Raw genomic sequence first — 15,948 nt, 5'->3', positions numbered from 1 at the left:
CGTTTCTCCCCGTTTCTTGCGAGTCCATCCTCGTCTTCCTTCTTTTGGATGTTTGCTCGGTTTTGAAAGATTGGCGCTTTATCAGAATTCGGCCGAGGATGGCTGACCAGTCTACTACAAGTCCCGGACCCTCTGGGCCCCGCCATAAGTCCTGTGATGCTTGTAAGGCACGCAAAGTCCGATGTCCCAGTATGTTTCCTCGGCCGACCTTCATCTGAAAGTAGATGGTCACTTTTCACAGTAGAATTATTGACACGAATTCTAGGCTCTGGACCGCCCGGCCCTTGTGCGAACTGTGTGGTATGCTGCTTTCGTGCGTGCTAGCGAGAGTCTTATTAACGATGACTGAACCTGGCAGCGCCGCAAAACAGAGTGTCGCTTTAGCGTGAAGCGATTAGCACGCAGACGAAACGGTCAGTCTTTCCAATGTCCATTCCCGGTTCTATCGTGCTCATTTTATGCCAATGCCCGTCCAAGGCTTGAGGCTGTCTTCTACTTCCTCGTACCTGGCTAGCTCACTCAGATTGTTGTAGACGCTTGTCTCCCATAGACCTTAGCAACTGACTTGTGTGTAGTTGCGGACCAACTATTGCCGACTAACTACTGCTCAACTGGCCAGCCACCCCCAGAAGAACCGGACGCGAAGGCAGTTCTTGATCTGTCTACAGCTGACATTGAGGTTAAGCCGACCTCGTCGTCGCTGGCTTCACCAGCCCCAAGATCTCCACTGCATCGGGTACAGGAGCTCCACGTCGATCGAGTGCTCGAAATGGCGCAAAGACCGAGAACAGCCAATAGCAGGAGTAACGACGACTTAGTATTCGTTCCAGTATGGTTCCCCTTCGCCCTCGTGAAGTGAGGTACTAACCGTGTTGCAGCGAAATGGCATTTTCGGTAACCATCCAGCATGCAATGACGAGGTGCTCCCACTGACAAAAGTAGGCGGCCGCAACAGCCTTACCTTCTTTTCTGATAGCCGGCTGCTATCTCTTTCAACGCGACTGCGTAACAACAAAGTCAACGAACTCGTCGGACGAATTTCGACCATCGTCAATGGCCGCCTGAGACGTACTGACTCGACAACCGCTACACGTCGCATGCAGCAGCCTGAATCAGTGACAGACGTGGCCAAGATGTCTTTGTATATCAGACGTGAGTATTGAACCTTAGACCGCGACCGGCAAGAGCCCCCGGCTGAATCTTGACAGTATACTTCGAACGCGTACATCCCGTCTTCCCGTTTCTCGATAAGACCTTATTCGAGACAACCGTCGCAGGCCCCAACTTTATCAACCTCCTTGAACGCAGCAAGCCATGGTCATGCTTATACCATACCGTCTTGGCTCTGGGCTCTCAGTACGCAGATGGTGGGACGTTCGAGGCCGGCAAAGGAGAATCATGGAGACTCTTCGCTGTGGCTCTGGGCGGATTCTCGGAAATGCTGCTTTTACCCGACTCTCTCACCATTCTCCAGGCTTTGACTGCGATGGCGGTGTACGGACTGGGCATATGCGGACTCGCGGTCGAGCCCGTCATCATGTCTGAGGCAGCGAGGAGAGCGCAGAGTATGTCCAACAACAACTTCACAGGCACCGCAGCCCATGCGTATCAGAAGGCTTTCTGGATTCTCTACGCAGTGGAGAAGATTACAAGTTTTCACTTTGGACGGAGTTCCGTGAGTATTCTATAAAATGGAATGCGAACACGCGCTGATTCTGCCAGGGCTTTGTTGACAGCGACATCTTTTGCCCGATACCTCTTGTTCCCGAGGCATGTGTGGGGGAATTCAACTGGTTTCTGCACTTCATACGCTTTGGCCGTCTTCTTTCACGGGCCTACACATCTCTGTTCTCAGTGGGTGTGTCTGGAAATTCGAACTCATACTACCTCGACGTCATTCGGCAATTGGATGACGAGCTGGAGCAGTGGCGATCGTCGTTGCCCGACAACGGCTTCCGACCGAACGGCCACGTTCGTCCCCAAGCCCTCCTGAGTCCTTTAGCAAGATCGTTGGGACTCATAGTCAACTACCTCTACAACAGTCTCCTGCTCACCCTGTCGAGAACAACGCTGGTATATCTGCCCAGTTCAGAGGATGCGTCAGTGTTGACAAAGAAGAGTTCCAAGATGGCTGCCATCCTGGGCGCATCTCGATCTATCCTGGACCTCACGACCATGATCGAGGTGGAGCCATATACGGTGACATGGTAAGTGATTTGACCTTGACATTTGGGATCGAACAAGCATCAACTGACTGCTTGCTCATCAAGGGTCATTGCGGGAATTCCGATCACAGCGTTATTTGTCTTGTTCGATCTCGTAATCCATGACCCGCGACAGCCAGAGACTGCTTCCAATCTGGCCCTCCTTGATATGGCCGCCGGTCATTTCAGTCGAATTGAGTACGCCAGTAATGGCACTCTTCCGGGGTCTCTCATTGCCGAGTTTGCCAAGATTGCTCGGGACTACGTGAACGAGGTCCAGCAAGTAGAAACGGGGACGACTAGACTCACGAATCCTACAACCAACACGCAGCCACTGTTGTCGTCACCTACAGCCGTCAGAGACAATTCTACCAAGCCGACTGGGATGACCCTCGACTTGTCAAATGTAAAAATCTCCTTTCTCATCTTTGGTGTTTACTAACATCCTCATCCCAGGCAATTTCAGGGGATGCTTTTGCGCCCAATATGTCGAGCTTTGCGGACTATTCTTTTGACAATGGCCTGGACCAGGTCTCGCCGAGCGCACTCATGGGGACTGATGTCATGGGAATTTTCAGCTACTTTCTCCCGGAGTTGGATCCTCTATTCTTGCAAGGGCTGCAGGAAGACTACGACTTCTCACATGCAGGACCTGCAGCGTTGGACAAGTGAAACCGACAAAGTCCACGAGTTGGTACGTCTGGTCAGCATCCTATGTATCATGTACCGTCTGCCTTGTAACCATTGATACCCACATAATTTCACCGAATACTCTACACATTGTTCAATTCAACTCCATTCTCGTCAGAACACAGCTGTTGTGAAACCTTTTTAAAATAAACGTATTAATGATCTACGCCGTGACTCGGGTTTTCAGCCCCTGTTCATCTTGAATTGCCGTCAAACTCCGCTACGCAGAGCTCACATCCCGGTCATTGCCAAGAGCCTCCCGGCCCTCCCGTGTTCTGATTTGGTCTAGCGAGCCCACGCAAGCCGCATAATTGACCGGTTCCCTGCATAATTTCCTCCGGGGCGGCGGAAGAAGACACATAAATACAGTCCCCGCCGGGGGGACAACGTCATTTCATTCGGCCGGATCGTTCGAGAACCCGACCAGATTCCTTCACACGCGCAAAAAACAACACCCGTCAGAGCCGCTTAGATGGCATCCGAAAGCCCAGCCTCGCAACCGAACAGCAGCAGCGCAACACCAGGAAAGGGACTCCACGTTCTCGCCTGCGTCTTCTGTCACCAGCGAAAGATCAAGTGCGATCGCAAATCACCTTGCGCGAATTGTATCAAGGTTTGTCAGGCCCGTCCCAGCTTTGCCGATGCAGCCGAGAAGTGCGAGCTGATGCGAGGTCAGGCCGATCAACCGTGCATCCCCTCCACGAGGGCGCCCGCCGGGGCAGGGAGGAGGCGCGTCGTCAAGGACTTGTTGGAGAGACTCAATCAGTGCGAGTCGCTCCTGAGCCAAGTTGCTCCGCGAGATGCGGAAGGCCGACCTATTCTCGACGGGACGCCACCGGCATCACGCGATGCTGCGGCGGCTGTCGATAGCCCGTCGATGTCGTGGGTGAGCTACGAGGAGGCTCGAAAGCAACCAAGTCAAAGGCCGAAAGGAAAGATCGTGGTTGATGAGGGTCGTCCAACTTTCATGGAAAGCCCACTTCGTTCCAATGTTGTCGATCATGTAGGTGCCTTCTCTTGTGTTCAGGGGTACCAGGGTTCTGACACCACGTGAAGCTGCAATTCTCAAAGCTAAGCCTGAACGACCACGTGGAAGAGCAAGCCGATCAGTCTGGCTCCTCCACGGCAGCCGACACCAACGATGATGGCAGTCTTCACGGCCGTGACTCCATGGACTTTGATCTGTTAGCGCTCGGCGCCGTAGAGATGTTGAGGTTATGGCAGGTATTTCTGGAGCGTGTGAACCCCATGACGAAAGTCGTGCATGTTCCCAGCCTAGAACCTCTCGTGTTCGAGGCTGCCACAGACCATGGAAACGTCGCTCCAGATTTGGAGGCGTTGCTATGCTCCATTAACGTGCTTGCCATAATGGCGCTCTCGGAGGCGGAATCCGAGCAAATTCTTAACGTTGCTAAGAGCAAAGCTCTCAAGAAGGCAAACCTTGCCCTCAAAAAGGCGCTATCCAGGGTGGATTTCCTGCGAAAATACAATCTTACCATCTTGCAATGCTTGGTTCTCTACTTGGTAAGTAATGTAATCTCTTGCGATTTGAATGTAGCTGACTATGTGGTGCCATAAGGTCTCGCTTCAGGGCCAATTCGATCGTCATGCATCGTGGATTCTGACCGGGACACTGGTCAGGATAGCCCAGAGAATGGGCCTTCATCGTGACGGGGAACTATTAGGGCTCCCGCCTTTCGAGGTGGAGATGCGCAGGAGAATATGGTGGCAGATTATCATGCTAGAAACAAAGTACGCGATCCTAGCAGGTTTTTGCGACACATTGCTACCGCCAAACTGGGACACAAAGCTTCCCAGCAATCTCAACGACGCCGACTTACTGCAAGGATCAACAGAGCCCGTGAAATCTCGAGAGGGCGCGACCGAGATGGCCTTCTGCTTAATGATATATGAGGCCAGGCATTTCTTCTGCGAGAACCCTGTTCCAGAATTCGAGGCGGTGGTCCTCGGAACAGGGGACGTCAACGCAGACAGCTCGAAAAGGATCAGCGGAGCGCAAGACCTCGACAAGTACCGCCTCATAGTGGACCAGTTGGAGGAGCGAATGATCAAGGCTGAAAAGAGATATTGCAATCCAACTATTGGAGGGATCCACGTTCTGGCATGTAAACTTCGGCTTCTCATCGCTCAGAAGATGCGCGACATGATCACCCACGCGCGTGAGCCTTGGGACGAGAATTCCGATAGCCTCGAAGGTCAGCAGTCTCTCTTCAGGCTGTGGGTCATTCACTTTGAAAGCGACCTAAACTGGTACGATACGATTGATGAGAGGTTCAGATGGCATCTCAAGCTGCATCTCCAGGCCGACGCCTTCTCCGTCATGATTGAGTTGCTACAATGGCAACCGGTGGGAACTCTGGTAGACCGGGCATGGAGAGCGATAGACAGGATATTTCATCACCACCCAGAGTTATACGACCTGGGAAAGAAGGAAAACTTGCAGCGTGCGGAGAATCTTCTCGCTGGATGGCAGAGACGAGAGTCGGCATTTTGCAACATAGGCCAGGCCATCGAGACGCCAGTGGTCATTGAGAGATTGAGAGGCAGTGGGAATTTCCCGCCTAGCAAGATGAGTTCGTTTGGTGAGCCATTTGCCGGCACAACAGCAGACAGTACGTTGTTTTCTCCGCTCGGTGAACCCGGCTTCGACGGTTTCGATGGAAATATTCTTCTGAACACAGAAGCTGCCTCTTTCTTCTGGGATCCCTCAGGGGAGCATCATCATGCAAAATAAGCATTACTACCGCGACAACGTTGTAAATAGACATTGTTTTGACTTTTGTCAATCTTGTGGAATCAACACGCGTCTCTCTACTCCATGCCTAAGTTCTTGAGCTTGAACCCATTCAGTGAGAGACCGGCGTCAGGTACACCTTCAGAGGGATCCGGTCCCAGAGACCGAAAGCTCGCTGTCTCTCGATCCAGTCTTCGTTATCCTTCCCCAAGGAAACATCAAACTCGAAGATGATCCGGGCTAGCACAAGTCTCATCTCCGCATAAGCTAGACTAGTATTTTGTTAGTTTGATGAGAAGTAAACTGTTCAGGGAAGTAACGCACTTTCGACCAATGCAATTTCGGGGTCCAACACTGAAAGCCTGCAGAGAGTCGAATTGGTTCACATTGCTCGAGTCCTCGTCTATGAATCGTTCAGGATCGAACTTCCAAGGCTCAGCCCAATTATCCGGACTATGGTTGGATGACCACTGCTGGATTTCGACAAATGTCTAGTAACATATCAGCTCAGTCATCAGGTTTCTACAGCTTTTGCTTTTATCACTTACCCCCTCCGGAATGTGCTCCGAAGCAATTTTCCAGCCATTTGCCGGTACTTCTCTAATCAGGCCTGCGGTGACCGGCGGATATAATCGCAAAGACTCGTTCAACACCGCTAACATGTATGATAGCTTGCTGACAGAGTTGATGTTGATTTCGCTCGCATCCTTGAACGTCGAGCGAACTTCCTCCTTCAGCTTCTCGTGAACTTCTGGATGTTTCAAGAGGAGGTATGTTGCCCCGGCGAGTGTCGTAGCAGTCGTCTCCGACCCTGCCAAGGTTAGAATGAGAGCATTTGCAGACAGATGGTCGAATGAGAGATTCTTTTCAAGTCAGTATAATTTTGATTCTTTGAGTAGCCCGAAGCACTTGCAGACTCACCCATTCTTCTCGGCGTTTCAGAAGTCCTTCAAACAGATCATTTCGCTCCTTCTCCATATTCATTCGGTTCTCCAGCATGCCGTCGGTGCTCTCCCGCAACTTAGTCATGGCTCTCATTCCGCCGATCTTGAAGAGAGCTTGAACAACAGAGCCGAGCCCAATGTATTTCAGCGAAGTCATCGTTGCACCAAATCGAATAGCCCCGAAGATGAATGCAATCCATGGATGGTAGTCAGCTCGATCGAGGCATCCGAAAGATTGTCCGAAAATGAGGTCGCCCGCGACGTCGAAGGTGGTCCAATTGTACCAACCCTCGATATTTTGCGGTTCTTTACCATCTCTCGAGAACTCTTTCAGTCTGCAGATGAGCTTGTCGATGTACTTGATGATCATGCCCTCCTGTTCTCTCATGGAGGCGTCTGAAAAGCCGTGCGCCAGTGCGCGACGGAGCCGCTGGTGCTCCTCACGGTCGGCGTTGATGATGCTTCTGGGTAGCTCCTCGACCGTTTCGGAGAAGACCTTGGACTTTGACATCTCGGTCGAGCCTTTGCTGCTGGGTTGGAACCCGTAGATATCCTTCCAAGCATCTACTTGAGTGAAGGACAGATGATTCGGGCTGATGCGTGCGACTGGCCCGTACCGATCATGGAGTCGCTGAGTGCGGAATGCCTGAGTCCCGATCGCATTTTGGATAGCCCATGGCAATGACGTAGCTCGTTGTAGGATTGGCCCCGGATATTTGCGCAGAGGATGGAAAAAGACGTTATAGACCGCCGAGACCAATTGCCAAAGGACACCCTGCCACCGCGAGGTCAGTCCTCGTCTCAAGCAGTTTAATCAAGTCTCATTTCTCAGAATTCTTCTTGCATTCTTGTAACTTACAGTAAGGATGATGATCTCTAGGATAGGAACATAGTGAGCCGCGAGAGCAGCTGCGATATCCGCTGTTTTCAGCATCCTGATTGTGTAGAAGTCGCAGATAACGACCCCGCTTGATGAAAACCAGACAGAGTTCTAGAATTGTTGTGCGAACGCGTCTTCTATTAACTCATTCGATCAACATGCAGCTCGGCTATGCACTTAAATCGTCTCTAGATCGGACGGATCTTTCCAAGCGCGGGGAGTGTGGCCTTCTTCTAACGGGTGTTTCGGGGTATCTCTACACTCCGGACCAATCCAGTTGGAGTCTCAAATAACATGTCATGCATGAAAGAACGAAATCAAAACGCTGGAGGAGCTCGGATGGTAGATCCCGTGTCATTTCTCCGCACCCCAGTCGCAATTGACTGGTTTCTGTGCGTTCCCGCCACGTATTGTCATTGAATTGCTGGCATTATTATGCGAATACGGGTTTCTGTAGAGATAGTTGCACTTGTACTACTCTGTGTTGGTTCAAGACACCGAGTATGAGTCTCACGAATCTTCTCTTCAATACGCCTTTTTTGTTTTCAAGTTAATAACACGCTGTGGTTTTATTTTTGGCTGCGTCAGATGTTGATTCCTGAAGGCAGGATAATCACCAAGTGGCTCGAAATTTGCTGCCAAGGACCATTGAGGGTGGGTTACAATCCAAATGTAGCACAATTAACATCAAGACAGCTATTGCGGTGAAACAGCCAACTGGCTGCACCTTCTATTGGTTTAAGGGTAGGTAAATAGATATAATATACACAGATCGAATCAAATACCATCGCAGCACCTATCGAGATCATGGTGATATCAAGCTAATGTCTAGGCGAAGACGTTGACCTGGGGGCGACGGTAGAACCAGACAGTCTGGACCAGGTCAGGAGCCACCTGGGAGCGCTGGACCTGAACATTGCAGTCATCATAAAACTCGAAGTTGTTGACGAGCTTCAGTCCGACCCAGCTGGGGAGAGTGGCCGAGATGACGTCGTTGACCAAGGTTCCAGAGGGTCCCTTCTTGCCGTTGCCATCGCAATCCTCGTCACCCTTGTTGCCCTTTGACTTGTAGAAATCAGGCTTGCCCTGCTGGCCCTTACCGCCCCGGCCATGGCCCCAGTCACGTCCGTTGATCCTCTTCTCTCCCTCGCCGCCGCAGCTGGTGATCTCGGTAAACTGGGTGGTCGCGAGAACAGCAAGGCTGTGCTGTCCCACGAGAGCCCAGCGGGAGTCGGGGTCGGTGGGCTTGGCCGGGAGAGAGAGCTCCTTGGGGCGGACATCGGCCTCGGTGGTGTCGTTGGAGGTGACGATGAAGGACAAGTGACCCGACGAGGTCCAGACAGCACCACCGGAGGGGTATGGGCTATGCCACTCCGGGATGATTTCACCGGTGGTGGTGTTGCTGGAAGGAGGTTAGGAGTGGTTTGGGTATGAGACGAGGTTGGCTTACGAGATAGTGGCGTTGAGGAAACCCCAACCGCCAACGAGACACTGGAGAGCCTTGTCGCATTTCATTTTGAATTGTGATGGGTTATTGAATGACTGAATTGTTGAAAGGGAGAATTAGACTTGAGAGTATCGTGACCGAAGGTAGATGTAAGAAGCGAATGCTGTGAAGATGATGAGAGCTTGATGTCTTAAACCTGAATGAGGGGGTGAATACCATCAGTATTTATAACAAATATCTTCTCAGAGTTTCCCTACACTCGTGCCACGATCAGTACGTTTTCTTGAGGGAATTCATCCTTCTGGGAGATGGTTCCTAGCCAAGCATGGTCAAAGTGCATCCAGAGCAACCACGTCCAAGTCGTCCGACCACAACGTCTAGCACAGCACTTCAAGATTGTAAACATGGCACTTGGACTCAAGCCACATGAGGCTCAGGCAAATTCTCTTTTTGGCATCAGAAGTCTACAGAGGCTCCGGAGGATAAACCTTTACTGGTGTGATTGGTGAGGAACGGCAGGCCATATGCGAAATGCACTGATGAAGAATCCAATATTATTCTGGGCGATCATCTAGTCTGCACCAGGTCTTCACATTGAATGTCTGCCAAGATCTGCTGCCTAACTTGTGGCTTATCTAGTGACCGGCTGAGACGATGCGACTTTGTGTTGAGGTCGAGTCCGCACGGGCTAGACTGGCGCGTTCTAGGACGACGTTCAAGCGACGCTACCCCGGGGATGTCGTTAGCTTAGGAAGTAGGGCTGATATCTTCAGTTCCTCACAACCTTATTTTGTTGAAGCAACCATAGCTTGGCGAAGCCGTCCTTTCGGCGATGCGTTTTATTAGTATTGGACATTGAATGACTAAGTCAGATGGCTTGAGAAGTGACGACAGTGCTGCATGCCTCTCATCTTTCTATCCCCACCTCTTTTATCATCATTGCTATATCATTGATAGACGTTGACTGTTCATTCTGACTGTTTCTCATGGTCCAAATGGGTACTTGTTTGTTACTGCTAAGTCATTCAATCACTTTGCTCCAGGACTGTCGTTGTAATGTTGTGGTTGCCCATTTTTCGCATACCATGGAAAGAAGCGCGATATGGCCATGACTTGTCTAGAAAATTGAAGAGATAGGGTGCTGAGGGGCGTTAGAAAATGGTGTCAGTTAAGATGCCAGCACATTAAGAGGCGAAATCTGACCCGATTGAAACGGCTTGACTTCTCTCGATGGGCAAAAACACAACGTTGGCTGTGAAACAGGAAGAGTCGATGCGGCAGAATTGCATAACTGGGTCGAAGAAGTAAACCGATGATAAATGGGCAGCCAATTACCTCAAGATCAAATGTTGAGCCAAGACTTTACCCCTGACATATCGGGAACTACTGATTCGCCCCCATTGGTATTGTAATGTGTCGGATACTCGCACACCTAAGCCTCAATTGCGGCGCAGCAAGTAAGCATTCAAATGCAACGTTCTTGCAATGTGCTCCAAGCGGTGCGGGGTTCACTTACGTTCTCAACTAACTAACAGCACCTGACGCGTATCAATATGGGTTATAAAGTCCAAAGGGCAAAGCGACGCGTTGAAAGACTAGAGAGGGAAATACATGTGAGCTATTCTAAGAGTGATGCGAATAGGCATCAATCGTGCTAACGCTGATCATAACTTGTCAGTCTCAGCCTTACCGGCACTTATGGCTCCCCTCTAAGAAACATTCAACTGTGCAGCTTCAGTCCGATGATTCAGACTCCGAAAACACCACTGCAAGCAGGAAAAGAATTCTTGGCAAAGGGTACGAAAGTGGTATCGTCAACGAGGGACTATACCGAAACACGAGTGAGCACGATGCGTTGATTGGAGATCTCAGAACTTCCGAAAAAGACAACGTGTCATTGGCACCTCACTCGTGTCAGTACTGCCGCGACTTCGAGATCGATCTTCGTGACATCGGAGCTGGTTATCGATACGGTGATTACAGGGGGGTTGACTGGAATCCCATACCCATCAGCTACGCACGAGAAAAGGCAGACGATGGCTGTTTGTTCTTACGGAGACTCGTGAAAGTCCGGATGACTCAGGACCCAGCATCCACAGAGCTTGATCTGTCTCCATGGTTCAGCCTAGGACGACATCCTACCGTCTCATTTAGTCTAATGCCGCAAAGGGAAGGCGTAACATATGAGATATACACGCCTGTAGGTATGGCTCTGATAGCTTCCAGAACTCTGTCGTTGTAATTTGCTGACATCCAGTCTCAACAGACGTATTTCCGTCGGTAAGCTGCAACATAGGTCGCCTTCCGCCAAATCTCTCCCCGAACTCTGATCTCAGCCTCAAGAGAGCAAAAGAATGGATAGATTCTTGCAGTACCTGCCATACCAAGTGTGGGCCACTACCAGGAAACTTTATGCCCAAGAGATTGCTTGAAATCTTCGGATCAGCCGAGAAACCATTAATCAGGCTGTCGACGAACCATCGGTCGACTGCATACGTAGCTCTTTCATACTGCTGGGGCGCCGATCAGCCGGCCAAAACGACGACAGCAAATCTTCATGACTATCTGAGCGAGATACCATTCGATACACTCCCGCTGACCATCCAGCACGCCGCTATAGTCACTCGCGGTATCGGCCTGTCAAATCTCTGGGTCGATGCCATGTGCATCGTCCAGGATGATGAGGAGGACAAACTTGGCGAGATTTCTCAGATGCACGCCATTTATCGCAACTCATGGGTGACTATAGCAGCAGCCGAAGCAAGGACCTGCAATGATGGATTCCTTCAACCACGGTCGGACTGGCAGCCGGTCAAGATGAAGGCTAGGTTCGACGACAACGTCTTTTCCGAGGTCACCATGTTCCCTCGAGGGCAATCATGCAGACCAGACGCACCTCTCTTTCAGAGAGGCTGGACAATGCAGGAGACTTTACTCTCAACTCGAGTTCTGCTGTACGGCGCCAGAGAGTTGACCTTCCTCTGCATGCAGGATGAACAATCAGAGGGTGGCGTTCCGCCAACTGTGCGACAATATCAGATGTTGTTTGACCCTGGAAGCAACACATACGTTGGGATGGACCATCCAGAGAGCTGGGGCTATCTGGTCAGCGCTTATTCGCAGCGAAAATTGTCGCTTGAGGACGACAAGCTACTCGGGATAGGTGCCTTGGCTGCGTCTTACGGACGAACAAAGAACACCAAGGAATACTTTGCCGGAATGTGGAAAGAGAACTTTCTTCAGCAGTGTCTGTGGACAACGCAGACGTATACTAGTGGAGATAGGGTTCCAAGGCGGCCAGCAAAGTACCGGGCTCCTTCATGGTCATGGGCGAGTACGGAAGGACAAGTCTCCAGCTTTGGAGTATCAGCCAACATGCCGGCCATGATGCTGCCCGAGACAATGCCACCGATCACTACCTGCGAGATCGTTGACTTGGAAGTCAAAACAGTACCGGCGGGAAATCCTTTTGGTATGGTCACCGACGGCCACCTCAAAATTCGAGGAAAGCTTCGACAAATTGTTTGGTACAACAGTGGTTGGAGCTTGGATGGCTATGTATACCCATTGCGGGATACCGATGAGCCCCAGCTGAATGAGCGTGGCCGCCGCGTTAATCCAGGGATGACTGTCCAGATCGATCATCCAAAAGACTGGCCCCTTGGAGAGGAAATCCTGCTCTGGAGCTTGGAGATTTGCAAGACTAGCGAAGGACAAGGCTACGCTCTCCTGCTTAACGAGGCGGGTGGTCACAACGAGACGTTCCAGAGAGTCGGTCGCTTAAATGTGATTGAAAGGACGAACAATTGGTTCGATACCGAGCATGAACTGCGCGAGATCAAGATAGTTTGACGGTTCAATGGACTCGCTTGCTGGTCGAACTGGCTAAATTGGATCAATTATCTCTTAAACAATAGACACGAGCCCTTGAACGTGCGAAAATTCAACTGACGTCGTTCCGGATAGTAGAGCCATCACATATCAACAAATGACCTGGCATTAATTCAAACAAAGTATTTGCTCCAATCGGAGACTTTGCTGGTCATTCAAACAAACATAAACAAGCAACCTCCTCGGGAATCTCGCCTTGGCGAAAATGTGGCTTTCATCTGCCGCTCTGCGATCGGCATTTCGGACATTGCGAAGCTTGAACTCATGCCGAGGACTCGCCAAGCTGCTCAGCTCCCGGCAGGATTGCGAAGCGATGAGTGGGGGCCCCTTGAACATCATTGCCGTCTTCAACATTTCAGCTGCAGGGCAACCGTTGGAGAAGTCGCAACGTGCCGGGCAGACCCGTCTTGGTCCTCTTGGATGCAGGACTGCTTGGCAGCGACTTCTAAACGCGCAGAGCGGGATTATTCGGAGAAATTTTGAAGAAAAAATGACTCGGAACGCCCACAGATGATCTTCGAGATTTTCGGCTGTTTCATGCACAACTCGCGGCAATTTCTGGACATCATCGTTTTGGGACTCTTGAATAGCGAGTGACTGTAAAAAACATGCAAATTGGTATCTAGTAATCCACCATCATAACTCCGTTTTAATGCGATACGGAGTTGGAGTTGTCCGCGCAAGAGAATGCGCCGGAGCCTCCAGACTCCTTGTATGTTGCCATGATGCCGACGACGGAGCCGTAAGCACCGGCGACCATCAGGAAAGAACCACTGACAACCACGAAAACACTGAAGCAAACCATTGCGATCCAGCGGGGGTTCTTCTCGAGCTTGCCCGCGCTCCAGTTGTCGTAAAGCCACATGCAACCCATGGGCTGGAAGGAAAGAAGGGTGCCGAACAGCGCGCCGACGAGCGAGACCAGGCCGTCGAAGACGGGGATGGAGCTGGCGATGATGTAGGCGATGACGGCGATGCCGCCGGTGCAGCCAAGCCAGGTGATCCAGTGCTTGGCAGTGTTGGCCGTGAGGTGCTTGGAACCGCGGAGGAGACGGATGAAGATGTACTTGGCCGGAATCTGATGGTTGTTAGGTGACTGCTTCGTGGAATAAGTGTGGCAGTGGAACGGGGAGACTTACGTGAATGACCAGAGTAGTAGTCACGATAAGACCCGGAAGAGCCAAACCGTAGCATACCTTCTTCATCGTGACACCAGCAGAGCCGAGGGCCGGGGAGGCAACGTAGGAGCCGCAGAAGTAGTACACAATAACTCCAATGGCAACGTATGTTCCGGTAACGACACCTTGGCAGATGAAGAGGGCGCGGGGGTAGTGACGGGGCTCGCGCATCTCGGAGACGATGGAGAAGAAGGCCGGTGTGCCAGCGAAAGCGAAGACCAGAGTCGAAAGAGCGGAGGCGGCCTCGCTGAACGTCGGCTTGCCAACAACGACGTAGTCGGAAACCCAGACACCTCCTTGCGGCGCAGCAGCTGGTCGGTCTTGGACACCAACGGCGACGGTGAGAGTCAGGACTATCGAGTGTTAGTTCGCCATTTTGCACAAATTGTGACGTTCGCCACCTCGAGGGAGATATCTACATACTTGAGCTGAGAATGGCGACGAGACCAATCCACGCAAACCAAGTAATCTTGCCAAGAGTCTGGATACTGCCGAAGCAAAAACCGAGGAACCCAGCAACGGCAACGAAGATCGCAGTGCATGCGCCGTGGGTGGAAACCGAGTTGAGCGCAATGGAAGCACCGAGCATACCAGAGCCGGCGACGAAGATCCAGTCTGGGTAGTCATTAGGATGATGTTTCACACCACACATCGGTTCGAGCCCGGAGACTTACAGAGACAGAACACAATGGCGAAGAATTCACGGCCAACGCGGCCAAAGAGCAACCGACCGACATCATCAATGCTGTAAACCGTGGGGTGGTTCATCTTGAAAACACCGACGATGTAGTCGGACCAAGTAGTGATGGCAGCGACGCAAATCAAAGCAATCACACCCGGCACGATGCCCAACACGTGGAAGGTTCCCGGAATGGACAGGACTCCAAGTCCGATCTGGGTCTTCATCATGAGAGCGGCTGTTCCAAGCCACCCAACCTAAGTTGTTGGATTAGTAGTTGAACGAGGCATGTCTTCACACAAGGTCTTACGAACATTCTTGTAATTGGGACCCCCTTCGCCGATTTGTCCGAAGACTGCATCGTAGCCAGCCTCGGGGTCATCCATCACAACGCCGACCTGCGAGCGAGTCGAGACTTGGCCCAACTCGTCGAGGTGGCTCTCCTTGCTCTTGTCCATGCTGGAAGGAGCCATCTTTATTGTCGGTTGAGTGGATATATGGTATGGACGTGGTCGATTCGAAGGAAACGTCAAAGTCACTGCGGGAGAACCTTTATTTCAAGACTTCAAAAAGCAGTCACTTTGGACGTCGAGGATTGTGATTGTCGAGATCTTTCAACTCTCTTAGAGAGGTCGGTATTGGCGGTTACGAGGCGAAGGGACTTCCGGTAGTCTTGAAAGACATGGAAGGCTGTGGTTGTGGCGAAGAAGAAGAGCAGCCAATGAGAAGAACAGTCGAAAAAAAAGTTGGAAAGCCCGGGGCTCTTATGTGACTCGAGGTCAAACTGCGAGAAGAAGGATAGTTTGAGATATCCAAGCGTCACTTTTGGAGTTGGGAATTGAGCCGCTTTTGAACAAGATTCGGTCTAGCGCTGCTGCCGACTCTCTCTCACTCACTCTCTCACTCTCTTCAGCTTCGCCCAGCCCATGGCCAATGCCGTCAGGGGCATGGTGTGCCAAGGACCCAGGTTCACGCTTCTATCAGAAAGACAGGTTCCTCCAACAATAGAAGATAGGACAAACCCACTGCATGAGGTAAATTACGTACCTATCTGTGGAAGGCACCCCATATTTTCCCCGGACTTCATCGACTGGGAGTCTGTGGGAGATACGTCACAGCGGGCCGATGTTCAAGGAATCAGGGGTAAAATGACTCGCAATGGCACTTCCTTTTCAGGGTTGAGCGAAGCGGTGCTCGTCGGGTTTTGGCCGGCAATTCCAGCCCTGTGAATCCGATGAAAGATGTCGTCGGATGCTCATCCGACATACACAGCATATCTC

At 51.3% G+C, this 15,948-nt stretch overlaps 6 protein-coding genes across 6 annotated transcripts; 3 read left to right on the top strand and 3 right to left on the bottom strand.

The window, feature by feature from the left end:
* Nucleotides 1-1,097: 1,097 nt before the first annotated feature.
* On the top strand, nt 1,098-2,876 carry CkaCkLH20_03703 (uncharacterized protein; the record flags this gene model as incomplete). Its single annotated transcript, XM_038886422.1, has 5 exons — nt 1,098-1,152; nt 1,209-1,675; nt 1,723-2,207; nt 2,271-2,610; nt 2,661-2,876. 5 exons carry the CDS (start codon nt 1,098-1,100, stop codon nt 2,874-2,876), a joined length of 1,563 nt encoding a protein of 520 aa, XP_038748264.1.
* A 490-nt stretch (nt 2,877-3,366) lies between these two features.
* On the top strand, nt 3,367-5,649 carry CkaCkLH20_03702 (uncharacterized protein; the record flags this gene model as incomplete). Its single annotated transcript, XM_038886421.1, has 3 exons — nt 3,367-3,897; nt 3,951-4,418; nt 4,474-5,649. The coding sequence occupies 3 exons, from the start codon at nt 3,367-3,369 to the stop codon at nt 5,647-5,649; spliced, it is 2,175 nt and encodes a 724-aa protein (XP_038748263.1).
* Nucleotides 5,650-5,761: 112 nt separating this feature from the next.
* On the bottom strand, nt 5,762-7,527 carry CkaCkLH20_03701 (isotrichodermin C-15 hydroxylase; the record flags this gene model as incomplete). The annotated part of the gene is made up of 5 exons (XM_038886420.1): nt 5,762-5,921; nt 5,974-6,140; nt 6,198-6,512; nt 6,571-7,368; nt 7,453-7,527. 5 exons carry the CDS (start codon nt 7,525-7,527, stop codon nt 5,762-5,764), a joined length of 1,515 nt encoding a protein of 504 aa, XP_038748262.1.
* A 774-nt stretch (nt 7,528-8,301) lies between these two features.
* CkaCkLH20_03700 (uncharacterized protein) lies at nt 8,302-8,988 on the bottom strand (the record flags this gene model as incomplete). Its single annotated transcript, XM_038886419.1, has 2 exons — nt 8,302-8,875; nt 8,924-8,988. 2 exons carry the CDS (start codon nt 8,986-8,988, stop codon nt 8,302-8,304), a joined length of 639 nt encoding a protein of 212 aa, XP_038748261.1.
* Nucleotides 8,989-11,332: 2,344 nt separating this feature from the next.
* On the top strand, nt 11,333-12,772 carry CkaCkLH20_03699 (uncharacterized protein; the record flags this gene model as incomplete). Its single annotated transcript, XM_038886418.1, has 1 exon — nt 11,333-12,772. The coding sequence occupies one exon, from the start codon at nt 11,333-11,335 to the stop codon at nt 12,770-12,772; it is 1,440 nt and encodes a 479-aa protein (XP_038748260.1).
* Nucleotides 12,773-13,460: 688 nt separating this feature from the next.
* On the bottom strand, nt 13,461-15,141 carry CkaCkLH20_03698 (transmembrane amino acid transporter; the record flags this gene model as incomplete). The annotated part of the gene is made up of 5 exons (XM_038886417.1): nt 13,461-13,889; nt 13,951-14,342; nt 14,413-14,604; nt 14,664-14,925; nt 14,983-15,141. The coding sequence occupies 5 exons, from the start codon at nt 15,139-15,141 to the stop codon at nt 13,461-13,463; spliced, it is 1,434 nt and encodes a 477-aa protein (XP_038748259.1).
* Nucleotides 15,142-15,948: the final 807 nt, after the last annotated feature.

Source organism: Colletotrichum karsti (genome assembly GCF_011947395.1).
Source record: "Colletotrichum karsti strain CkLH20 chromosome Unknown Scaffold9, whole genome shotgun sequence".
Lineage (NCBI taxonomy): Eukaryota > Fungi > Ascomycota > Sordariomycetes > Glomerellales > Glomerellaceae > Colletotrichum > Colletotrichum karsti.
Note: the sequence above shows the minus strand (reverse complement) of the source record. Positions and strands in the feature narration are given on the sequence as shown.